This window comes from Quercus suber, unplaced genomic scaffold (genome assembly GCF_002906115.3).
Source record: "Quercus suber isolate HL8 unplaced genomic scaffold, Cork oak 2.0 scaffold_253, whole genome shotgun sequence".
Taxonomy (NCBI): Eukaryota; Viridiplantae; Streptophyta; class Magnoliopsida; order Fagales; family Fagaceae; genus Quercus; species Quercus suber.
In genome coordinates, this window is record NW_027069709.1 from 617,473 (window position 1) to 645,081 (window position 27,609).

Here is a 27,609-nt window from a genome sequence, read left to right on the forward strand (position 1 = left end):
CAGAAGATCTTAATAATTGGGCCACTCTGTATATCTTATCTATTATAGGAGTTGACAACATTCTTGGAGGCCATAATAGTGATTTTCACTATAATTTCTTCTTGTCTTATTGTCTAGTTTTTATATTGGTATGAGATGAAGACATTTTATGCACCTAATAACTGTTACACATCTTATGAGTCTCACAAACTGCGAGAATATAAGATAATTATTATAATTTTCTAAAAATATATATATAACTATTACCTAATTACAGGGATATATATCGATCGACTTCTTTATAGAGCACTAAAATAAAGCAAATGGTGAAGCTGTGTTTTTATTCCAAAGAGGGATATTTGACATTGAAGGTCTCGAGAAAAACCCTCTCACAAGCAGCCGCCAAGTAGTGGGAAGCATTAAGATAGCATCTTTTTTTAGGTTGTTAGAAATACATACATAATATGTTAATATGTTGTTCATCCTACAACTTGAATCCTTCTCTCTTGATTCTCCAAGCACTTCATGCATAAAAATATACCATTGTTAGAATTAAGAACTTTCCTAGATTAATTTAGGTAATTCATTCAAATACATTTTCAGATTTTGTTACCAAAATATTTGTTTTTCGATCACAAGTTTCCGAACACATTTGTCTAAAACTAAAAAAGAACAGGTATTCTCTGAAAAACCTATCCAAACAAGCCTCTAAATCTTCATTAGCCATACGCTGACGCTATATAGAAAACACACAATTTTTCACAACCTAAATTGTTGATCAAGACATACACATGCTTGTATTATATGGCAGCTACCAAGTCCAATGTATCTTCTTCTGCAGATTTCTTCAACCGGTCAGCGGCTTTTTGAACCTATATAATATAAGCATCAGACAAATGATAAAGATAAAAACCTGTCAAATGCACTATAATAAGTCTGACTATGACTGACATGACATATAGTTATACATCAACAGATTTTTGAAAACCACATAAAGAGCTTAACTACCTTGTATTACCCAAAAAAATTATAATAAATTAAAAAACAAAAGTCCGATATATAGTTGTTAGATTAAATGGTTTTTGAGTTCAAATTCTATCTCAACCTTAAATTCTAGTGTTAGGTCTAAAAACATTCAGATTCAGTCAAAACATATCTCCACCTTAGTTTTTATTTAAAAAATTCTCACGTGTTAAATCCTACTTAATAAGGGTAAATTAAATTTGATTTTTTTTTAATAGTTTAAGCTTTTAAATAAGTGATAATTTATCAAATGGTTTCAAGGTACAAGTAATGAAAAGAAATAAATTACCTCAGCAGTCCAATTTGTTCTGGCTGTAAGAATAACTAGAGTTGCCGTTTGCAAAAGAACCCCAATAATCATCCCCCACCAAATCCCCTGAAAATGACCACTCCATTGTTGATAAGACAAAAATAATTAATAATGAGAGAGAGAGAGATAGATATTAAACTTACTGCTACTCCTAGACTAGTTTTGAAGCCAAGAACACATCCAATTGGAAGACCAATTACATAGTAAGTGGCCAGGTTAACATAAGCCACCACACCTTGCCATCCACTCCCAATTGCCACACCTGAAATTCCCAAAAAGGGAAAATTTTGAATAATTAATGATGCTTTATTACCAGCATGTTTTTGTTTTGTATTTGTTAGTATATCATTACTACCTGAGAGTATAGGTTGAATGCCATTTAAGAAAACAGAAATTGCCAGCAATGGAGTCAAGCTGGACACTGCGTCAATAACTTCAGTGTCGCTTGTGAAAAGCTGGCTTAACTCAACCCGGAATATCAAAACAATAGCACTGAAAATTATACTAATGATGATGCTGCTTCCATTCACTACTAGTACTGAAAATTTTGCTACCCTTGGATGTCCTGCCCCAAGCTCATTACTCACCCGAACACTGCAATCCATAATAGCAAAATAACTATCATTTCATTATTACTTTCTAATTATAATAGGCCAAGAAAAGAAGAAAAAAATATTAATCCCATTAATTTGGATCTGTTTTTTCTTGTGTCACACACCTGGCTGCTGCGCTTAGCCCCAACATAAATTGCATGTCCCAATTCAAATAATTCATGCTGAAAAAAAAAAAAATATATATATATATATATATATACACGCACAATAGAATTTGTGAGTCAGGTAACAATAGTCGGAAAAGGGCAAAATTGTGCAAACAGGAGTAGGTTGACATACCAAATAGATATGGAATCTAGTGCGATTGTAGGGTTAGAGAGGAGCCCTGATATAAGCACTAATCCTTGGTTGTACCATATCTCCAAACTGCATAAACATTATAATCAAAATTAATAAATGTTAAAAATTCACTCAAATTTCTATTTTTACTTAATTATCTATGTAATAGCTCAACTAATATAGTCTCTTCTCATCGACCGGACCTGGGTTCGAACCCTGCCTACCAAAAAAAAAAAAAAAAAACTTGGTTATCTATTTTTTTTTTTTTTTTTTTAGTCTTTTTGGTGTAGAACAATTTTTTTTTTTCTTTATCAAAGAAGTTATATCTTTATTCACCAAGAAATAAGAATTAGAGCCTTATATATAGACACCTACATATAGTTATATAAGGAGGCTAAATCTTTTCCTTATCAAGATTAAATACCCGTTTGGATAACGTCTGCATTTTGGCATTTCCTTTTTTTTTTTTTTTTTTTATGCATGCGTTTCAGGAGACACTATGCATTATTCAGTGGTTCACGTGAACTGTTCACGGGACCCACAAGTACTTTATTCAGGAAAAAAATATTAAAAATGAGTCTTACGGCACTATTCACATATTTAAAAATTATTTTGTTAAAGTATTTTCAGTTTTTAGCAAAATAAGCAGTATCCAAACGGACTCTAAAAGAAGTAAATATATGCCAAATATAATTATATTTGGAGACTAAATGTGGCTAGTACCTTTGGAAATATGTTAGAGAGAGAGTTGACTTTCTTTCTTTTTTTTTTACCCAGAGAGTTTACTATTAAGAAGTGATAAGTCCACAACATTTTCACAGCTCTTTTACAACTAATTATAGGTGGTAAGTTGTAATTGGTTCTAATTTGAATCTACAATTTAAATTAATTTTTTCCTACCCTTAATAACCTACCACTTAAGATTTGTTATGACAGTATTGTAAAAATATTATGGACATATCATTTCTCATTTCCTATTACGTGATTGTGAGTGTATTTTTGTTTGACCTAGCAAAAGATAGAGTGCATTTGTGATTGCAAAGATTGTGGAAGTGGTGAGGGAGAGTTTGTGAGTGTAGTTTGCAAATATTGGTCTACTAGAATTTATAATTTCATATAGCACATGAATGTAGATACGAAGTTGACATTAAATTTTGTTGTTTTGTGAATGAGGCCCTTCATTATCCGAAAATTACAAGAATAATTATTTAAAATGAAAGAAAATACAAAGAAGAGAGAGAGAGAGAGAGGGATAGGTTTTGCACATACCACAACATGACTGCAGAAGCTACAGTGAGCTTGAAATAAGGCCAAAGTCCTTTAAAGGCTTTTGTAGAGAAGCCCGTCCAAGTTTCCTTGCAAGAAGGGCTTAAAAGAATATAAAGCCCATTTACCAAGACAAGAATCCACCAAGAGAGGCTTAGTGTCAAAGCAGCTCCCAGAAGGCCATAGTCCAAAACATAAACTGCTAACCATGATAGTATACAGTGCAAGATAAATACCCCAACAGACATATAAGCCAGAGGATTTACAATGTTCTGTGCTTGGAGGAATCTCTGCATTGGGCAGCTTATTGCAAATGCATAAAGTTGTGGTATCAAACCTCGTGCAAAAACTTCACCTTCCTCAGCTATGCTCGCTGACTGCCCCATGGCTACCAAGAGTGGTCCTGAGAACCAATAGATGAATGTGAGTAGAACAGCTGCTCCCAAGTGCAAAATTATTGCCTTTTGGCATATGATACCCATTGCCGCGAGCTTCTTCGCCCCGTATGCTTGTCCACACACAGTTTGGACCGCACTGGCCATGCCCAACTGCGTATCCAGTGTCACGTCAAATAAAATTTTGAACGATAAATAATAAAAACAACCTGAAAAGAATTAAGGAAATCTTACCATTATCCCATAAGCAAGACCTTGAATTCCAACACTAGCTATAGAGGCACCAGCAAGCTCCAAAGAACCCAAATGGCCAGTGAACATGAGGGTCACAAAACTTAGCATGTAATTGAATATGGAAACAACAATAGAAGCTCCTGATAGAAGCCAAAGGAGCCTTGACTCCCAACACACTAAACGAGGCCACCATCGAACTGCCACTGGTCTGTGTTCCAAGAATTCTTCAATGGCAATCGATGACAGATCAGGAATCCGAGAATGTGAGTCCAGACCAAGTAGCAGTGGCTGATACTCAGCAGAGCCCATGGTTCCAATATAAATTCTTAGACCCACCACTCCCACTACTAGACTAGTTAATTTTTGACTTGTAGTTTTGACACTCACTTGGATGAAGAAGTACGCTGATATATATCTTTTTTTATCTTGAATGAGCTGAAATTTCACAATCTAAGAAGCTACCATTCTAATTGTGAGCTACCAACCAGTTTATATGATTCAGGTGAAAAAAATGGTAGCTAGACCCGTGTCTTTCTCACCTAACAGATTTTACTTAGTTTTTTAATTCGTTATTGTCGTGTCACCTCTTTGACTCTTGTCCTCGAAAGAGGGAATAATGTGGATATTCAAATTAGAAACTTCTATTCATTCAGTAAAAAAAACATAAAGAAAAATCTTCTAAGCAAGCAAAGTGGTAATTTCTCTGCCGACTTCTGAAATTGATTAAAATAAAAAGCGGCAATTTCTAGGAGATTTTTAACAAGTAAATTGCACTCCCACTCCTAACTAACAGCTCTTTTAGTTTGGTCATCACGTGCACCTACTATATGACAAATCGACAATACCCGCCGGATTCCTACATTTTTTCTTTCTTAAATGTTTGTGTATGTTATTATATTAACAAAGATGCGAGTACTAATAGGCACTAGAAAATGATGGGCAAACAACAAAAAATAGAAGATAAAAAACGAATTAGCTGAAAGACTAAAATACTTGTTAGGGTTGTTTGCACTTAATCTGCTTATGCTTATGCCAATTTTGATTCTTGAATCTTGAGTTATTGTGCCGTCTCATTCATGCTACAACGCTCAACTCATATGGAACTCATCAACGACCACAACCCACAAACATTGAATTTTGTTTTTTTTTTTTTAATTAATTTTTTTTTAAAGACAAAATTTAGCTACAAAATTAGTCGTAGCTTAAAACTACAACTTTCTTTAAAAAAAATAAACATTACCATATATTTTAAAAATATGACCATTGAATTATATGTTTTTTACACTTTTAATACATATGTTAAATTTTGTGCTAATTGGATATTATTTGCTATATGATCAATAAATCTTATCATTTATGCATAATTCACCTCCAATAAAAAGATATTAAGGTTATAGCTTTAGGCTACAACTAATTTTGTAACTAAACTTAATCAAAAATGAGCCAAGACTTATCAAATAACAAGATCTATTAGATGGTGCATCTCATTAATGTTTTCAATTAAAATTTAAAAATAATAATAATTTAAATGACTTTTATTAACAATTTAGACAAAAGGATTAGATTGACTTAATTTTAAACTAGATACTAAATTAACAAAAATCAAACTTTACGGACAAATTTGACAATTGAGGTAAAAGTCAAGAGAGTAAATTGAATTTTAGTCTTCTTCTTCTTCTTCTTCTTCTTCTTCTTCTTGGTCCATTGTTTATCTTGTAGGCCACAAGCCCCTCCATTCTTGTCCCTCCGTGTCTTCCTTGTCGTTTAAAAGATGGTTGGTTTTGATTTTTTTTTTTTTTTCTTTATTTTATGGATAGGGTGGAATAGATTTGTCATGAGAGAAATTATAAGAACTTATGGGAAGACCACACCAATATGACCCACATATTATGAGAACTTCGTTTCAGGAAATAGTAATAATTTTTCTCACTATGACTACAAACTAGGGCATTTATTAGTGTGGTCCTTACCCCAAGCTTGTCTAGTTAATGTAATTGAGCTTGGTTTTTAGCTTGTAGCTTGATCTGCTTCAAGTAAACAATTTTCTGAAACAAAGGCCCCATAGATTCATCATATACACCAGAATACCTTGTTCAGAAGACTTAGGGCTGGTAAAGGAGTTTGAGTAATATTGTTTGTAGTTTTTTAAAATATGTGTGAGTAAAAAAATGTATGGAAATGTGTGTAATATTGTTTAAAAATTGAAAATATGTTATTTAGATAGTCTACCAAATATGTTGAAGTGATGCATTCTTTGAGAATTCTTTCATTTAATTTTCTACCTCATCTTTAATTAGTTTCATGTGTTACTCTTTTTGAAAGGAAAATGGGTATTATTCATTTAACCTTCCACCTAAACAAAGGTTATAAAAAATTTAATATCTAATTTTTATTATTTATTTATATTCAAAAATAAAAATTTTATTTTCTTAGTAATTTACTAAAATTTTTGGGTACCACATAGCAAAAATATATCTTTCATAGCCAAAAAAATTCAAAAATAAAGTACCACCACGTGTAAATTCCAAGCATCTAGATTCTCAAAAAAAAAAAAAAAATTCCAAGCATCTAAACCGTAGCATGTTGGTTGATAAATCTTCAGAATAAAAGATGCCCAGTACATATACGTTATCTTAAGTTTCTATGTGGCATGCTCCTTAATAAGGAAATAAGGAAAATAGAATACTCTTCTTTTAATCTTCAGCCTCAACAAAACTTTTAATCCTTTGTTTAATTATTTTAGCATTATTTTCTATTCAGCAAAAATAAGTGTTTTCTTTTACAGTAAAATATTAATTTTTTGATACATGTTCAATGACAGTACATGTATTGATTTGGTGCACTCATTTTTAATGTTTTAAAAAATAGATTATATGGCTCTTTTTCTTTTTCTTTTTTCACTCACAATAAATTGGGAGGGAAGATTTAAATTTAGGTTCTTCAAGGAAATGCCTAAGACAAAAGGATACCAAATATATATATATATATATATATATTGTTATTTTTATTTAGGATTTATATTAAAATAATAATAACTTATGAGAAAAGGGTACGAAGAATATATATGGTTTTTTTTAAGGATTTATACTAAAATATTTATAACTTATTTGGAATATGACAGTTTTGCTTAAGTTTATTTGCTTTAGCAATAATTGAAACAAAAAAGCAACCCAAAACAAAATCAAATTTAATATTTATGTGGTTAAGTTAGTCAAAATAATTTAATAATTGTGAATTTATTAAACAATTTTTCCACTTTTTTTATATGACATGTAATGTATATCTATATAATATATAATATATAAAACTTGAAATGTATCAATTACTTTTGTTACTTTCTTATTGTGCCACATTATCCACCTATTTATAACATTTTTTTTCTCTCATTTTTAACTATTTTTTTCCTTATTAATTTCTCACTTTACAATTACACTTCCTCCAATATTTTCCCTTTGCTTTTATCCTTTTATCTCTTCACTACTTTATAATCTATACCTTAATGTTACAATTTATTCATTCCTTCGTCTTTCTTCTATTTTGACTTTTATTCTCTCCATTTTATTTACTATAAATTTGATTTCTTCCAATCAATCCATATTTCGCCCATAGAAAAATGTGAATACTCTCTCTCTCTCTCTCTCTCTCTCTCTCTCTCTAGATTTTTAATTCTTTATTACATCTCTACTTTAGGTTGATGAATTTTTGTTTTGAACTCTATTTTGGGTTAATACAATTTAGTTGTGTTTTAATTTGTTATCTTTTTTTCTTTTCTTCTTTCAGACAGTTAGATGTTATCCTATGAAATTACATATTATATAATGATATAATGTTATTTTATTACGTAACATGGCTTCGATAATTTGCTTTTTTTTAATATTGATGAATTTTTGTGTTTTCTATATCTTTACTTTAGATTGATACGTTTAAATGTTGTATTTTTTGAGTTCCCTGTCACATGTCCTCTCTCTATCTCTCCTTCTTATAGTTTTGATTTGAGTTAATTTTTAGATATTTTGTAAGTGAGAATTTGAGTTAAAATCAAAATACAATCTACATAACTATATATTTGAATGTGCCTATCAAGCATTTGAGTAATATCATGATAAGCTCCTTAAGATAACAAGAAATTTGAAACTTAAAAATTTTAAAAATTTATAAATAAATAAAAAAAAAAAGTTTAGTTGTACAAAAAAATAAATAAACCAAATAATATACCCTAAACCCTAGAAGATTAGACATACCCAAGTTTCTTAAACTAATAATAATAAATAAATAAACCAAAATAATATAATGATATATTTATTGAAATAGAGAGATGAAAAATACTTTTAAAAATAATTCAATCTTCATAAAATTTTAGAGAATAAATTATACATATACTATATCATAAAATACTTATATATTTCCATGCATCACATGGGTTTGCAACTATTACTAATTCTCAAATCTAATACTACTTAATGAGTATCATACATGAACTACAAAGATAATTTTTAACAAAATGTTTTCATATGAACTTGTTATGCAATCATTGTGGGCGCAAGCACTTGCTTGTGGGCTTATCAACTCCCCTTGCTACACACAATCGCCATGCTCTAGGGAATACGCCTTAACCGAGTGGACTGGAGACAAAGGGTTTAGTGGGAGTCACCAATTGATTTAGGTCTAGAAACCAAACTTGGGCCCCTTGTAGAATGCCTTGTATATCCAAAATCTATGTCTGAAATTAAGGTACGGGGATGGGAAGGTGAAAAACAAGGGCTCAAGTTGTAAGGGGTACAAAATAAAATGTCTACACTCACACATCACACAGGACATCTAATTAAAGTCAAACACATGGTTGTATTGATCAATAAAACACAAACCATGATATACTTTCCAAAGAGGCAAAAACAATCAGTATATATATAAAAGCAGATACCTCATGCAGAAGTGCACGAGCTCCTACCAGGTGACACTCTAATATTTCATTTAGCCTTTTTAACCTCTTTTTATTAAGTCTTTTTTACTATTACCCAATAAATCATAGTAACTAGTTTTTATTGTTACATAAAATATGGGCAACTCTTAACAATTAAACCAAATGTTATTCTCTACAATTTAAAGAATGGTTTTGAAAAGTATACAGTTGCTAAGATGTTTATGCACCTTCAAATAACAAAAAGGTATAGAAGAAAAAAAATTACACAATCCAATATGCTATATTAACTCTTTTGCTACACTATTCCTTATAAAGTAACCAAAATATATATATATATATATAAGTATTTACAAAAAACTGTCAAATCACTGAAATTTATAATATGAATGCAAATATCTACGCAAAATTTTAGTGACAACAAATCTACAAGTCCAAACTTTGTAAAATCCAGTTAGGAATCTTCCAATGCCAATTCATTAATAATTAACACAAATGATGCAACAAAAGAACACAAATGATGCAACAAAAGAAAAAACTGATGAAATCTCAAAATTGACCAAATAGAGACGACCAAACTTCACACCTTGAAGATAAAGAAACAGATAATGATAATATGCCCCTTAACAAGATTTACAAGCATCACCATACTGCAAAAACAAAGCATTGAAGCTACAAAAAAACAATATTTCGCAGTGAAGCTCTTTATTACATCACATAATAAAAATCAATAATATAAAATGATTTAACCTACTTTTATCAACTTTTATTATACAATATTACTCCAAAGTTGTTTATTTTATTGTTCATTACTTGAACAAAATATTTATAAAGGATTTGTGTGTGCAATTTATAATTATCATTTCTTATGATGAACTTATTACTAACAAAGTTTTATAACAAATATGCTATAATATACATACAACATTTTCCTTAAAAAATTTACATAAAGTATTACAACATTATTTGTGCATCGCACATACAACTTACTAGTTGAATTCAATGTAACTATGTATTAGGAAGGCTGTAATCCATGCAACATATCAATCAAATTCAAAGAAAATTAAATTAAATTATATCATGAAAGTGTAAATTGCAATTCGAAAGTTAAGCCAAATAAGAGAAATGAAATTTGATATCTTTACTTGTCTTGAATGACCACCCTTCAGGTATCCATGAGCCAAAACTAAAAGCTTCACACTCAATTAAATGTCAAGATGTGTCTTAATCTCATCTTGTAAGTTACAATATAAGAAGACAAGCAAACTACTATCTTTAAGATCTCATTCTCCTAATGAATACACTTAAACTAAACACTCCAGTGGTAGACCGTAGACTGGGAACAGTCTCCTATTATAATTTACAGTTATAAGCTGACATACAAGCTTTAGATAGACTTTCTCCAAGTACTACAACTCTCTAACCACAAAAGTCTATGAGAATGCCACTAATCCGTACAAGTCAAACGATACATGATATTGTTAAACATTCTTTAGCAGCTAATTCTTAATTTTCTGATTTGAAGCATAGGCCTTAGTAGTCAAGAGACCCCATTGCTGCAATGCCATTGCTTGAATTCCTCAAGTCCTGACGACTCACATAATCATCACAACTGCTGCTACTATTGGACAATTTGCGACTTGGAGCAGAAGTTGCAAGATCGATCCCTTCTTTGCCCAAATTTCGCACTTCTACTGGAGACAATATCTTTATATACCATACATTGTTTACAAATTCCCTGGGGAAGAAAGCAAGGTATAAATAAATTGAACCAAACAGGTTAGAACATCACCAAAATCGATATGCTGACTATCAAAAGTAATTAAGCATTTATTCCAAAAATATATGATGGTTACAATTTATATTTAACAAATCCAAAGTAAAGTAAGAATATGCACTAAAAGGTCCATGTATTGGAATGAAATTTGAACTCCTCACAATATTTGTCATTGAATTTGATTACATGAAGGTAGATGAACTTAAAAGTACATATTACCCCAAATGCTAGCCATCTTCAGAGAGGCCAGACTCCAAGCTTTAGAGTCCCAATAATTTGATGCTACTACTGTCTCATAGAAATCCATATTGTTCAGGGCTTGAACAGTTTAATGAACTTGTTGCCTTTTGTTACAGCATTCAAGTTTTACCAAAACAATTTTTGAACAATTCATTTATTTGTCCAAGCCTGGGTGTACGAATCTAAATTAAGACAAGGTCTCATTGCATTTCTTCCATAATGCTTTTGGCATTGCAAACACAATTTCCAAAGTTTGGAATTAAAAAAATAATAATAATGATGATGTGACAAAAATTCACATTCCGGGATGCGGGATGCCAATTCACTGATTTGGGTTAGACTCTTTCTATTTGCCTTACTTTTATATTCTTGTCATGCCAGAAAGGTAGTCTGGACGTGACCTAGCAAGTCTTGAAGGGAATGGCCAAGCTCAATCCGGGAACCATAGCCTAATTGAATTGGATCTAAAGGCAAAGTGATTGTCTCTCACTATTTATGGAGGTACTGAATAGAATGTTGAGAACTGAGGAAGGTTTTATTTTCTAGCTTTACAGTTGGTAATAGAGTAGATGTTTTATTTTATTTTTTTGATAATCAGGAAAGGAATAGATAATAGTATCATGATTCACACATCTACTCTTTGCAAATAATACTATTTTGTTCTTGGGATACTAATGTGGAACATCTTTATAATAGTATTGTGTTGACTTGGTAAGAGTAAAGTGGTCCAAGTGGGAGAGGTTGAAGAGATAGCTACTATGGCTAACATACAATGTTGTAAGGTGGGGGCGTTTACCAACGAATTATTTTAGGCATGCCTATGGTGTCGCATTCTAAGGCAGGGATAGGGTGGAATCCAATTTTTGAGAAAATGGAGAGCATGTTAGTGGGTTGAAAACACTAATATTTGTCAAAAGGTGAAGATTGACACTCTTGAAAAGCCCACACCAATTTACCAAACTATTATTTTTCACTATTCACCATTCCATCTTATGTGGCAAATAGACCGGAGAGGTTGCAGAGAAATTTTTTGGTGGAGTCATTCCAAAGATAGATAGGTTTGAATACCATTTTGTGGATTAGAATACAATTTGCTCTACCATTTCTTGTGGGGATTTGGGAAGATGTAAGCTAGGCACTATAATGAAGCCCTATTGGGTTGGCTATGGCATTTTAAGAGGAAGACAGCCATTTGTGGAGATGGATGGTTGCTTTAAAATTGGTGTTTGGGGGGGCGGGGGGGCTGGTGGGTGTTCACTCTCTGAAGGAGGTATACCCAGAGTTATTTGCAATTGCAGTAGATAAGGATGCCTCAGTTAATTCTTATTTAGAGAACCAAAGGGGAGGATGCACGCATGGAATATCAGGTTTATTAGAGAACTGGAATTGGAGGAAAATTGAATCTTTGATTGCCAAGTAGATAAGGCCTTGATTAGTTGGGATGAAGGATGAATGGCAATAGTAGGTATAATATTTGTTCATACTATAAGGTTTTTTCAGGGCTCTAATGACATGTTTTTCCCTTGGGAAACCATATGGTGAGCCAAAACTTCAAAAGATGTTGCATTCTTTGTGAAAACAACAGCTTGGGAAAGATCCTAACTTGTGATCTTATGAATAAAGGTTATAATACAGCTGAATGGTGCAGAATGCGTAGAAATGGAGAGACTGAGCCATAGGTTGCACTATAACGTTGCACATTGCTAGTGTTCGTCTTCTGTGTGTTTAGAGTTCAATGTGTGATGTTGAGCGTGATTAGTGTGTTAATTGGTTGGAGGAATTTTTGGTAAAAACTCTTCATTTGTTTGGAATCTAGCCACATTATGCTTAATGTGGATGCTATGGAGAGAGGAATTATCGTATATTTGAATACATAGAAGTCTCAATGGTTTAGTTGAAGTTGTCTGATGTAACACGTGGGTTGCAACTGTAGGAAAACAAAAACAACCCTTCCACCTAGAGTTGCTAGAAGCCCTAAGATTCACATCCTACGGCTACTTGGAATCACCACCGAGCTTATGGAAATTTTCCAATATAACATAGTTACAACAAATAAGTAAAGAAACAATATACATTATATTAAATTTTAAAATGAAACCAAAATTCAAATAAATTAAATAAAATCCATCAAAACTAATCCTAGCTTTATAAATGCCCATCAATCTGCCATCATCCACAGGTCTGGCATCTACACCAACTCTCTCGGGTTGGGACGAACTCAACCCGTCAAGTGTGACTTGTGAAACTCTAGTAGTGCTCCATCATCCCAAGGTCAAGCCATTACAACCATGGTTTTAAAAACTGGACCAAACCAGCCAGTTCAACCAGTTCAATCAAGAACCAGACCTAAATCCAATCTGGTTCTCGCTAAAAACCGGAATACCAAAAAAAACCAGAAACAAGCACTTTGACCGGCTGAACCAGAAATCAGGCCGGTTAACTGGTTTTTTGACAAGCTGTCTGATGCAAAAATGTGGTTTTTGACAATATTTCTCATCAATACGATAGCATTAATGTAGTCAAAGCTAAGAGAAAGTAAGATTGGGTACTACCCCCACGACATTTATTATTTTATATTTATTAGGAAATCACATCAATGCATTAAAAGCCAAAAACAAAAATAATTGCTGACATAAAGAATGACCACCACCAAAAAGCTTTTGAACTTTTGGGAGTCAATTACACATTTTCCTCCAACGTCCCACCTCCATTCTATTTAATTGTTTTTCCATCCCAACACCTTCCTTATCCATCACTTGACTTCCACAAGTAGTAAATCCAAATATTTCTTTAACCCGCAATGCATTATTTTCCTTCAAAACCGTCATTACTTTCCTTTTAAAAAAGAACTGCCAAAAATAAATACCCCAAGGAATTTTTCCTTCACACTACCAAAAACTTGACAATAAACCTAAACAAGAAGGGTATTGAGTTTGAAATTTGTAATTTACCAAAACAGAGTTTGAAATTTGCAAATGCACTGCAAAAAACGCAGTCATATCTTTGTAATATTAATATTTTTGGTACTTTAGTTACATATTGTTATTTTTATTTTCTAAATATAAGAATTAAGGTCTAAAAGCTTACATAATTTTTTTTTTAATTAAATATATTTATTATTATTAATTACAAAACTTATAATATATTTAATTATTTATTTTTATAATTTTTATAACTAATTAAATTATTTATGAAGTCACTAGTTCGACCATCCATCAAAACCTAGTCCAAACCAGAGAACCAAGCACTCCCTCTTCCGGTTCTTTGACCGGTCCAGATTTTAAAACCATGGTTACCCTAGCATAGTTTAACTCTAATCGTCCTCTCCAACACACCAAGAAACATTGAGCACCACCATCCTTGTCAAAAATAATCTGCTCATCCAAAACAGCATCAATAGATTCTTCATGTGCTAGAGTATGGACCATACGGTTTAATGGTACAAGGTCAAGGATAAGGTTGCCAATGGTAAAGGAAGGGTCTTCTAGTATGACAATTGTACCTTTATGAGCAAAGGGATCCTCTATATCAAAAGTAGCAGAGAAATTTGATCTGATGAACAATCCAATACTTTAGGCTAGCAATTCCAAACGGCTCTGGGGGAAACCCACTCAAGCCTAATTAAACCACGACATAACCCCAACTGTAAGTTCTCTATTTGAATTAGCATGAATTTTATAGTGATCATACTTGCTTAAATTCTTTTGTTGACCACATGATGTAATGCATGAAAATGACATGCAGATGCTCCTAGTGACTCATTTTCTCTATCATGTGGTGATATTGGGAGAAAATCTAAAGGCTTCTTAGGGTTTTGACCATGTATGTCTTCAAATGACTTCATACCTATAGACCTAGTGGTAGGAATATCATACGCAAATTGGGCTAGCAGTGGAAATGGAATCTTCATTCATTGTCTTTTTGAACTCTCTTCAGCTTATAATGTTTAGCCTTTTCTTTTGTTCTTTCATCTCATCTTTTTAGTCAGCTTGGGTTGCAAAGGATTGAGTTGGATTTTTCTTCCCCTAAAAAAAATAGAACATGAATTCAAACAATCAAAAATAGTGACATCTAAATCATAAAACCAAGGTCTACCTAAGATGATAACCCCACAACCATTAGGATTATATCACACCATATTTTTATCTTGTGTAAGAGAGGAACAAAACAAGGACAAGATACCACTCTTTGATAGCTATGGATGCCCTTTCTACCTAAGAAACCTTCAACAAGTTAGGATGAGAGACTGGTTTCAATCCTAGGAAAGAAATTACACTTGAAAAGACTACGTTATTCCAACTCCCACTCCCAGATGACTTTGCAATCCTTGGCCCCACGTGTGGAAAATTGCACTCACTCTGCCAAACATCACTCACTTTGGGCTGAGCTAAGGCACACCTGAATACACTAGTCAAAAGTATTTCTAAACACCCTCTGGGTACTCATCTTGAAATGTTGTGGCCCTAACACACCCTACGTAGTTGCGCTCTCCTTCGCACTCTTCAGTAACGTCTTTAATTACATCAATATTAGACTCATAAACTAGCTCCTAATAGTAAAAAAATCATGCACCCAATCACGAATTATATTTGATTGGTCAAAATCATAAAAAGAGAAACCAAAGGAGAGCTAGAAACCAATAATTCCCTATGTAAGCTGTCCTTACTCCCTTCTATATCCTTTAATTGGTGCCAGCACCAGAATCAGTCAACAACTAATATATGTCTGAATAAATTGTTAAAGATGCAGGAAAACCTGAGAAATTAGGAATGAAAAAGTAGTAGCTCTATAGTACAATCCCAACAAATAAAAGAAAATGACGAATATAATTCACAACTTACTGCCAAGGGTCATCACCCAGGAGAAGAACATCATTCTCCCGGTCAACAAATACAAGCTGCCAGCCTGATCTCTGTGGGTCCTCTAATTGGCCTTCAAGGCCAAACATATGAGCGAGCTCACTGCGCAGCTCATCATAGCTGCTGAACTTGGAAATATCCAGTGACCTCCCAAAGGACCCTGACTTGTGAACCTGTCAAAATAAGACCACTAATGAACAAACAAAAACCTGGTGTCTTAAAATAATAGAACCACAATTACTAGTAACAGCCACTGTAATTTGAACAATAAATAAATTAGATCAATAAGGCGAAGCATAGACAATCATCCACATGGAAGTAAGTTATGCACATCAAGAAATAATTACAGTTTTCAGTCAAAAGTAAATAACTAACTTAGAGTTTCAGAAGAAAATATCGTTTATATTTAGCCTAGGTAAAGATAGTCTTCAAAAAAATTGTATGGATGAAGCAAGCAGATCATGTATTATTTTTTAAGTACTTGCAAAGAAGAAGTCAATTCAATGTCTCAAATAATAGGCAACACTGATGAAGATCTTCTGAAGGTGACACGCCCAGAAAGACATTAAAGGGGAAATATTGCCATATGATATGCATCTGCAAGGACTTCCAAAGCTAGGAGACTATTAAGTGCACCAAACATGGCCCCACTACCAACAGAAAAACTCCCAGGCACATGACCATTCCAATAATACACTAAGACGAATGTATACAAAAAGACAATAAAATTCCTGTTACCTTCACAAAGGTTCTGGTTGGTGGATTTACTTGATCCACATTTTCGGAAGACTGCAAAAAACTTGACTCATCTACACAACTTGAAGTTGTAATATCCGAATTTAGTGGAAAGTCAGTGCCTGTAGCACTTGTAAAATTTGAAGTAGAAAATGGCATAGACAAAGAATCACTTTCACTGCCAATATCTCTCAGGTTTGCCATCCCATTCTGCAGCATAAGTGATGAGGAATCAATGTTGACCCCAAACAAAAGATTGCTCTGTGGATCAGTAGCACCTTGGTATCCAGAGTACTCCCTCCCAGGAAATGGAGGCAAAATGGCAAGCTCAGAGACGTTTGACGGTAGTGTTCCCAATTGTTCCACTTGGGGCAGTACACACTGCGCAGCACCAGATGGAAGCTGAGGTTCAACTGCGATTTGCTTGGGTAACATGGAGGAAGAAGCTATTGCAGGGTTGGATCCATTCAAATTATGTAAGTAGGATGCTCCATCTTGGGATAATGAACCTAATATACTGTGTATAGGGGAAACATCAGATGTGGATATAGGATTCCCAACAGGGTCAGGAAAGCACTGCTGCTGGCACTGTGAAGGAATGGACTGCAGAGATGGGGTCTGTGACTGGGTGGCTGATGCAAAATTAGATATAGCAGAAATTACATTTGGGCTCTGCTGCTGGACAGACAAATGGTGTAGTTGCTGGGACTGTTGAAGCTGCTGCTGCTGCTGCCGCTGATTATTATATGGTTGGTAACACTGCAATTGTTGTTGCAGAAGCTGAGCTTGAGTGGGCAACTGATTTTCTTGAAAGCTCTGAAGAAAGGAATTTTGAGATTGGGGCTGCTGTAACATCTGCCTCTGAATCAAATTAGGCCCATTGGAAACGTTTTGAGATTGCTGGAGCTGCAGAAGAGATTGAGAAGAACATTTGGAAGGATCCACTGTCCTCATTTCCTGAAGTGCAGCAGCTGCCATCGCTTGGTATACATTGGGTTGGGGACCTAATATAGAAGAATCAAACCTTGGCTGCATCAAGGGCGTAACCCCAAACCCCTGGAAGTTCAAAGATTGAATTCCCTGATCTCCAAGCCCAGCTTGCAGCCACATCAGAGGGGAACTGATGCTTATATCACCATCTTTTAGACCTGGAAGCAAACATACTCAAAATATTCAGGGAAAAAGGTACGAATACAAGTCAAAATGATACCATGTGTCTTTTGTCTCATGTAGGTAAACCAGTCATACCGTGAAAAGAGGGTAGTCCTGATGGCCATGGACGCTTCAATCTCAGGGGAAATGAGGATGGATACATTGGAAATGTTGTTAATGGCTCAATCTCCCACAAGGAGACTCTTGGCTGCCTCTCCCCTGCAGTAGATTCATCCCATCCAACCTGCACAGTAGAACAACATTTCAGACAGCACATACTACATAGTTAATAACAGGATCAAATTTTGAGCAAAATCTCAGCAAATTATAATAGCAGAATGTCATAGTTATGGGGCATCAAAATCACCAAATTCTCTCAACCAACCTTCACAGAGCGCCAATGTGACTTCTGCCAACGAACGGGATCTAAATCACTGATTCCGGTAATAGTACCCATGTATCTGGACAAAAATATACTTAGGTGAGCAAAAGCACCTACCTAGTTACATTTGCAAGTAGAACTTCAGAGTACATGCAATTAATGAAACGAAAGAAAATAACAATGGTGAAAATAATATGAAAGCAATCCAGTAATATCCAATGACATTTACTTTGTTCATATAAATGAAAAATTATAATCTTATATAAAATTCTGAACTGAGTGAGATACTACAGTGAGTGAAAGCATCTACCAGTAACATTAACAATTGTATTGAAAGGAAAGAAAAATAAGAAAATTGAATGGGGGAAGAAAACTAAAAATATTGCAACAGCACACCACAGCATTACATTATTCAACAGAAGACAAGTAAAAAGTCTTACTGAACTCTCAAACAAGAGTTTACTACTAGCACAGCTAAACAATAAATTAGATGAACAATGAGTCGGATTGGTATCTGTGCAACATGCATTAAAACACAAATAGGATTATTGGATTGGTATGTGTAACATGCATTAAAACAAAAGGAAGAACTAACTGGAACTCAAAAACATGCTGCATACAGCTGTAGTATACCAATAATATGACCAATTGTATGAAAAAGTTGGAAGGTAATTGGTAATTGGTAATTAGAAATTTGATAAAAATCAATTCTCCATTCCACAGCATAGGAACAAGTTACTCATACTTGGAAAGCCCAAGTTTAACTAGTTATTTATGCTTAAAATAAGGTTTATTAAACAAACAAAAAAAAACAATAAAAAATCATACTTATCACAGCCGTTCTAATGACGAGAATAAAATTTTATACTGTACAGTATATAAAAAACCATTCGAAAATAAATTAGCTAGTTTTTAGCCCACCAAAAAGGAATCCCATTACTAATCACTGGCTATCAATTTTTCACTGGCATAGAAGGACACTGATTATAAGTTCCTGTAACATCAAGAAGTATCTTTGTTTACCCTGTCATCTAAAGGGAATATTTCCTAGACTTCATCTACCATGGGAAAACTAAAGGAGACTGATTAGGATAATGAAACCATGAAACAGAGCCCACAGCAACTCAAAAACAGAGATAAAAAAAAGTATGTACAATGCTTAGATTATTGGAATCAATGCCTCCCACAATTCAAAGAGAGGTTCAAAAAAGTAGAGCACTCATATTATTGGATGCAGTGCCTCACACTATATTCTGAATGCATTAACATCTTTGCTACATTACAGTCTAAACGAAGGCAAACTTTTTTGGTTAAACATTAATATGAAGGCTAACTTGAATTACAATTACCAATAAGCACAATGAAGACTTGCAGAGAGAAATGGGACATACCGTCGGACACTTGACTCTTCTGTTTCAAACAGCATTCTAAATCGCATGCCCACAGAAACCCGCGTGTGATAGACTGCTTTAACATACTTGGCCAATGGTATGACAAATTCTGATGGACTAGCCCTGCAATTAAGGCAATGAACATCAACAAAATGTATGTAATAACATATTTAAACTGTAACACTAGAAGATACTCCACCTTGGGTTATAAAATATAGTAAAGCGGCTATTCGTGGCAGCCGCATGAGCTGCAGCAGCAAGAAGACCAATGTGCATGCTATCACTTGACAAAACTGAGGAAGGCATGACAGTCTGTGGACGATTTGCTCGGCGGATACCCAGGAGCAGTTGATTTTTTTCATTCCTGATGGAATTGAACACATATTAGGAATTTCAACTTATGATTACTTTGCACTATCAATAGATTAAAAATGGGACATTGAGGGAAGCTGGCCTCATTGGGTGCACCACACATGTAGTTCAAATGCAGTAACCAACTATTTGGCAGGTCCAAACAAAAACATCCTTACAAGAAAGACCTAACGAATTGGTAATCAGGATTGAAGGTTAACTTGGGCAAGTCAGAGATGGTTTCAGACAGGGACATAAGCAACATTGAGGCATTAGTGGCCATCTCCTTGGGTTGTAAACAGTCAACACTTCCAATGAAGTATTTTGGGTGGTAACTTTTAGAAGACTATTTGGAATCAAATTCTTAAAAAGATGGAGCAGCAATTGGCAGGATGTAAGCTTTGACAAAGGGAGGTAAAGTTACATTAATTATGAGGCATGTCCATGGTGTTTTATCTATTTGGAGTTCAATGGGTTATTCCACAGAGGGTCCTGGATGTATTAGCATATTGGCAAGGTCAATTTGATCATCATTGAAACATCACTCTTTCGAAGGCTGTGCCACATTCTTAATGAGGTGTCTTAGGCAGGAAAGGAATTCTACAAGTTTTTGAGGGATGTGAACAATCTATTCTCAAGCTTAAGTAACTTTTCCATCATTCTTTGTTTGATTGGACTACAGCATTACAATCTTTTTCTTGTGTTTTCTATGTTAGATTTGATTGAGCGTTGTAATTTGTGTGATTGACTGTATGGTTCCCAAAGTATACCCCCTGTGTACTTGGGATCCTTTTTTTCATTAATAAAACTTTGTTACTTGTCCAAAAAAAAGAACTATTTACACTCACTGCTAAACTGAACGAATGACTTTTTGCTAGCATTAAAATAGAGATTCCATAACCAGCATCATTTCATCCAGTAGGAATAATAATTGGCAAGGACTGCACAGGTCTTGAACCACCTCAGTGTTTGACTTAACAAGAGTCTAAATTACCAGGGAAAAAAACACAAAAACAAATGAATGGAGAATAAGAAACATTTCTACCATATGAAAAGGACAGAATCACCAGCAACAAGCCTCTTTGCACTCACAAAGACACTCCATCCTGTGGTAAGAAGATGCCTCTTGGGCTGGCCTGTGAAAGTGAACAATTCAGGACTAATTAGAAGCCAGATTTGTACCTTTAGAAGTTCATGACCAGTTTTTATATTTATTTAGGCAGAGAATGCACACTTCCCTGATAGCATATAATATAATAATTGATCATTCAGTGTTTAAGTCATTGTCCTATGACCAAGCCAAGCAAAAAAATAGAGCTGAGCAACCTCCCAACACATTGAGCCTCTAGCACTGGCTCATTCATATGTAAGTCTTGTACAATAAAAATCAACAACGAGAACAGCTCCAACCCTTCTGCCATGGTGATTTAAAAAAAAAAAAAAAAAAATTGATGAAAACAGTGGGAGGGGGGGCAATACCTTTTAAACCATATGGTTTGAGGGTGGGTTAAAATTGAACCCTAAACTTTAAAGAATTTCAACTAAAACCTGATTTTTGGAAGGTTTTAATCCACTCCCTTTCCACTTCTCCCTATCACCATTTACTTAACATGTATGTCAAAACATCGCATTTTAATAACACTATTACATATCCACCATGACACCCACATCTTTTTCTTTCCACTTTATTTATTTTTCTCCCTCATCTAACCCAAGTTATACCTCTCTTTCCCTTCACCAAAGTCATCCACCAACAACATCTCCCAGCAATTTATGTCACAGATCGGCCAATTGGTGGTGGTGGTGGGAGGAATGGGCTCAACAGTTGCTTGAGGTGGTGTCATGAGAAACTTGGTTAAGCGGACTCATTATTGTGAGTGGTTGATGATAATTGTTCTATTGTTTGAATATGGCAGCTTGGGGTTTGATTTTGAAGGGTGATTTAGCCAGTGAGGCTTCGATTGGAGTAAGAGCTGTTCTATTTTTAATTTGGGCTGGCATTTCATGTTTGCATTATGTAGGCGTATTAATGATGCAGGACAAAACTGAAACAATGCAACACACAAATTAAAGAACAATAAAATAAAATAATAATAAAAAGGTAACCTAGGAGTTAGCACCTAGGCTTGTTTGGAGTAGGCTTATTCGTTTTTTTTTTTTTTTTTGAAAATCTTCAGTTGTGAACCGCTTGGTTGGAGTCAGCACTATATATATATATATCGAAGAATTTCAAGAGAAATTTTATTCATCATCAAAATAATCAATCTCCTTAGAAGGAGATTATTGTAGTTATATAGACTACCAAACCTTAATTCTAACTGACACAGAAACTCTAATTACTTGGAAATTCACAATTATTGAATTACAGAAAACACCCTTGACTCTAGGAAATTAAATATAAGTACTAATAATCTAATTAACTACTAAGTATAAAATCTAGTTTTTTATTTTTATTGAGATATGTCTATCTGCTTTATAAACACAAAGCTCATTGTTGCTAATGGTTGTGGTGTGAGATGGTGTCTCCTCCACCCCTCCCCCATCTTCATCCCCACCCTCTCCCTCACCCCCAGCCATCCCCAAATCCTACTCTTTTCCCATTCCTAGCACTGCCAGCCCCACATATTCCTTCTATCTCTCCATATCCCTTTTTGTTCCCACCTCCATTCCCATCTTTTGGTTGTCCTACATACCCCTTTTGCTACCCCCCTATCCCACCCAACTCAGCCCCACCATCACACCCCTCACCTTCACAACCCATCAAACCTTCTGTGTCTAAACCTCCACTCTTACCTGTGATTACACTACCTAAAATTACCACCAAACCTTCTACGTCTTTTTCTGATCATGGGGGCAGGAAAAGTTCTTTTCATATTGATGCAAAGCTTTTCTCTTTTTCTTTCAATGGTGGGCGGTCTGATTCATATGCAATTCACAAGAGTTGCCGAAATGTTAAGAGTACAAAATTTGGGTAGGACATAAAGGCATTGAGTGGATTCTCTCTTGTTTCGCCGATATACATGATTGGGTTCTGGGGAAGCTCTTTGCAAACGTTTCTGGGAAAATAATAAGTTATTGAAATTTTGTAGTTTATCCAATCTTGTATTCTTTGGGATGAAAGGAGAGATACCCTTTGTTGGTGTCTCAAAGGAGATGGTAAGTTTGACACCCGGTCTTTCAACCATGCGATTCAAGGTGCTTAGAATTCTTTGTTTCCTCGGAAGGGTGTTTGGAAACCAAAGGTTCCTAAGCGAGTGGCTCTCTCTTTGTGGACAACTGCTCATGGTCGGATTCTTACTTTGGATAATCTCATGCTTAGGGGTCATTCTTTGGCAAATCAGTGTTGTATGTGTCTATGTGATGGTGAGTCAGTGGACCACCTCCTTCTTCACTGTCCTATTACATATACCTTATGGACTTTTATGCTTCAGAATTTCGATATTCATTGGGTTATGCTAGGATCGGTGGTGGGATTATTATTTTGTTAGCATCAATGGCTTGGGAATATATTTCGAATATTTGGAATTTGATTCTAGGTTGCTTGATGTGGATTGCTTGGTTGGAACGAAATCGCCGTTCCTTTGAGGACACTAAGAAGATGTTGGAAGAGTTAAAGGTGTAATGCCAATGTAGTCTTTTTGAGTGGTCTTGTTGTTGGGGTTTTACTTATTGTTCCTCTCTCTGAGTTCATGTTTTCTCTTAGATTAGTTTCCTAATTTCCCTCTTCTTTTTTTTTGTAATTTGTTTTATCCCTTCCCTATTGTTCATCATCATGACCAACTTGTATTTTTCTTGACTATTTTCATTAATTATATCTTTCTGATTACCTATTAAAAAAAGAGTATAAAATTGACCAATAAAAATATAATTGACTTCAAAATTAAATAAGACTAAATTAATATAAATATTTTTTTGCTTTCCCAGCATCTATCTGCCAAGACTGAGTTTGGTGGATGGACTATCGACTGTGTGTGGGTGTAAGGGTTTTGATAACCAAGTCAGAAATCTTTTGTGTATATTTGTGTGTGTGTGTGTGTGTGTGTGTGTGTGTGAGAGAGAGAGAGATTCTTCCTTTCAATTTGAGCCAACTAACGTGTCTAAATCCCAATTGCAGCAACCACTGGCCAAAAACCAACATTTGTGAAAGTTTTCCTACATCATCACCCAATTCTCTATTCTAAACAACTCAGTCCACAGCCACCACACTGGACAAATTCCTATATCAACCACATTGAAACATGCCGTGCATCACATCCACAAACAATCACACAATTCTCTACCAAACAATCACACAATCATAAAATCATTATGTCTTCAAACAGACAATGCAACTAGGATTCTAGCTAAGACCCCAAAGGTTAGCTAGGATTTCAATAATCCAAGAGTATGACCTTCCTAACTTGAGAAGGACAACAGTGTCACCATAAAAAACATAAAACACAAACTTGAACCAATCTGAACAAGCCAATGGAGCCAAACTACAAATGAAAACAGCATGTATACAAGTAAAACAACAGCGGCATTAATGCATAACATCCAACTAGAGAGGTTGTTACATTGTAAATTCAAATCCCAAAGAGAAATTAACATGGTAGGAAATACAAGACCACATATATATTGCTCAAGCGAGAGTTAAGTAAGTATTCTATGTAAATTTTTTGTTAAAAATTCAAAACACAAATTAATGGAACATCAAGCTCACTAATATTACTCACTTGCAAAGCTAGAAAAACGATATCATGTAAACTAGAGAAATCAAATGCTGAAGGAAACAGAATAAACAATAAAAAAGTGCCATGATAGAAAAACAAAGCAAGTTTCAACATTTTATATTTCATGGCTAACGAAATAGAGTTTTGAACAAGGGCATTGTGGGAAACTACCTCGAAATATATGTCTGAATTTCCATTCATTATCATGAAGATCCCTAGCAATTAATTCTTGAGCTGGAGGCTGCTGTGAGTAGTCCTGGAGGAACAATTTATAAAAAAATGATGATTAATAAGAGAAAAAATAAAATAAAAACTTTTCATGAAAATCAGACCATGGTTAATTACTTAAATCAAATGTCACGTACAAGAGGAGGAAAAACTTTTTCAGCTGCCCTGCGAGGAACAGAGAATCCTCCATGAGTGCTAGTATCACTTGCAGTCAATGTTTTACAGAAATAGTTGGTTGGCTGTTTGCTGGGAGTACCCAATTCTGCAGGCAGTAGATATACATCCTTTTGCTCTTGCTACAAAACAGTTTATGTTATCCCAGGAAACTTAAAAAATAATAGCAATCTCAAAACTCCAAGCGCAGCAAAGCAAAGTACCGGACTCAGCGGTTGCAACGTCATTTGAGCATATACTTCGTCTGTCTCCACATCTGCCTGTAACATCACAAGATTTAATAGTTGGAGCAGCCAACACAATGTTTAAAGCAGATGTAACTAAACAGATCTAGACATACATGCATGGTCACATTGTGAAGCTGACAAATAAGTTGTGGGGGCAGATTAGGGTAATTGGGAATATGTGCATCCACTTCCTTGTTGGTTGAAGCAGCAACCTGCACATGTAACGTTGAGGATAACAAATTACCGATATGGAAAATTTGGGATTAAGAAATAATGGCATAATTTAAGAGATATCTTCAAGCTAGGAGATTCAGCTATTCAAGCAACAACATTTGTATTCAATTGTTTTATATGATACGACAGGCAGCAAGACAATGGCACATAAGGCAATAGCTTCAAATTAGACAATAACTAAAATTTTCATTTACACAACATTTGGTTTTTCTTTTTCTTTTTTTCTTGAGGAGTGGGGGGGGAGGGGGGGGGGGGGGGGGCGGGAGAGAGAGAGAGAGAGAAGAGGGGAAGGAAGAGGATGATGGGAAAAGCATATGAGGAATGGGTATATTTCTTCTTCTTTGTAATTACCTATTTTGAATATTACTTTATTATGACTTTGAAAATTACCTCCTTTGCAATTCTTCCTCAATTGGACATACTACTTAAAATGCCTCCTCCATTGTTATCAAGCGAGAATAGCAAAGCAAAAGCTATTTGTGGCTTCCCTTTGTACAAATCCTATTGTTTATTCCACTTTAGTCCACTAGTTCCTCAGTATCCCGTTAAGTGTTAGCCCCAAAAAAGTACAATTTTTTTTTTTATCTTCATTCATGTTGTAGCAAACAATTATTTTTGAGATCATTGTATGATTGGATGGCTGCACTAAGCAGTGTCTATATTATATATTGAACAAACGCTTCTTGAGCTTGATATACTTGTAGTGTATTTTTCTTCTTTTTTATAAGTACTCCAGTGTATTTAAATAAAATATACTAAACTATCAAAGATGATTATGATGATAACAACAGCAATGTTAGCTTGATATAATTCTATTGTAATTTTCCTCTGTTTCTCTATAAGTATTTAAATAAGATATATTTAGCTATCAAATAATAATAATAATAATAATTACGACTTGCACTAACCTGCTCGCTATGACCCTGAGGAAAGTAGACCACACGGCTTCCAACAGGAGGCAGAGACACCAGAGGGCCTGCACATGCGTGCCATAGCTCGGAATTCAAACATTTCTTCTCCCCTGCACCATGCTTGCATGAAATGAATACACAATGAGTCATCAAATTTACTGAATTACCTAAGAAATCAGCATTGGAAGTCAAGGCAGCAAAAATAGAGTATTCAACGATTAAGCCATCTTATTATACAAGTTGAAATGGCTGAAGTTTATCCACCCATTACTTCGAAAACCCCAACATACATGAATACTAAAGCATAAATCAACTCAAGCTTGACCATAAATTTAGATGTTGAAATGGGTCAAGTTTACTTATTAAGCCAATTCTTTTTACCCAAACCACAACATTGGGGAAGTAAAAATAAAATAATAATTGGATAGTGTTACAAAAGGTGTTGGCATAATTATGAAAACAAAAAAAAAAAAAAAAAAAAAAAAAAAAGAGGAAAAACAAACTGGGGTTACCTTCCTGAGAGTGTTGATTGAAGGCAGCGGAGGAAGAAGAGAGTCTCATTGTTGAAAAAGCCAAAGAAATCAATGCTTATTATAATAAAGGAACTAAAATCTCTAATAATATTGGTTCATCCAAACCCAGTCATCAGCACTGAGCTGGAAACCCTAACCTCAACCACCAAAATTACAGTTGCCAGAAGAAGAAACCCTAATGAACAGAAGAAGCAGATCTTTATTAAATTTTGATTGAGATCATGAGAGAGTGAAGAAGAAGAAGAGTAAGAAGAGTTGAGAGTAGTGACATTTTGGGAAATCCACTTTTCTCTCTACTCTCCACTACTACTTACTCTTTACTCTTTTACTCTCGGGTAGTGAATACTGAACAGTGATGATTGATTTTATTATTACAATATTAATTAATAAATAATAGTAAGTAAGAGAACTAAAAAAAAAAAAAAAAAAATTAAAGGCTAGGAGTACGACGACGACGATGCAGAGGCTTAGTAGAGCTGACACTCAATTTTTTTTTTTTTTTTTGCTTTTATTATTAATTTTTAAATATTTTAGTTAGTTGTCAAATTTGCAAAACTATTTAACAAGCAATTCGAATTTTTGAAGCTCGAGTTCAATGTAAAACTCGAGTTGCAAGGTGTTGACAATTTGATGTGGAAGAAAAAATCCACATGGAACTCGAGTCTCATGGAACTCGAGTCTCTGA

The 27,609-nt window shown here is 34.4% G+C and overlaps 2 protein-coding genes across 2 annotated transcripts; both read right to left on the reverse strand.

Annotated features, from left to right (window-relative positions):
• Positions 1–522: 522 nt before the first annotated feature.
• Positions 523–4,494, reverse strand: LOC112006937 (protein DETOXIFICATION 41). The gene is made up of 8 exons (XM_024039260.2): positions 4,101–4,494; positions 3,475–4,019; positions 2,206–2,292; positions 2,031–2,087; positions 1,668–1,906; positions 1,456–1,574; positions 1,292–1,378; positions 523–851 (listed from the first exon to the last, which is right to left on the reverse strand). The coding sequence occupies exons 1-8, from the start codon at positions 4,407–4,409 to the stop codon at positions 780–782; spliced, it is 1,515 nt and encodes a 504-aa protein (XP_023895028.1). The 5' UTR covers positions 4,410–4,494; the 3' UTR covers positions 523–779.
• Positions 4,495–10,125: 5,631 nt separating this feature from the next.
• LOC112006935 (auxin response factor 6) lies at positions 10,126–27,270 on the reverse strand. Its single transcript, XM_024039257.2, has 14 exons — positions 26,904–27,270; positions 26,389–26,501; positions 25,360–25,458; positions 25,223–25,279; positions 24,983–25,141; positions 24,789–24,873; positions 20,951–21,041; positions 19,754–19,918; positions 19,555–19,677; positions 18,167–18,242; positions 17,878–18,025; positions 16,633–17,777; positions 15,877–16,067; positions 10,126–10,756 (listed from the first exon to the last, which is right to left on the reverse strand). The coding sequence occupies exons 1-14, from the start codon at positions 26,950–26,952 to the stop codon at positions 10,552–10,554; spliced, it is 2,706 nt and encodes a 901-aa protein (XP_023895025.1). The 5' UTR covers positions 26,953–27,270; the 3' UTR covers positions 10,126–10,551.
• Between the last annotated feature and the right edge of the window lie 339 nt (positions 27,271–27,609).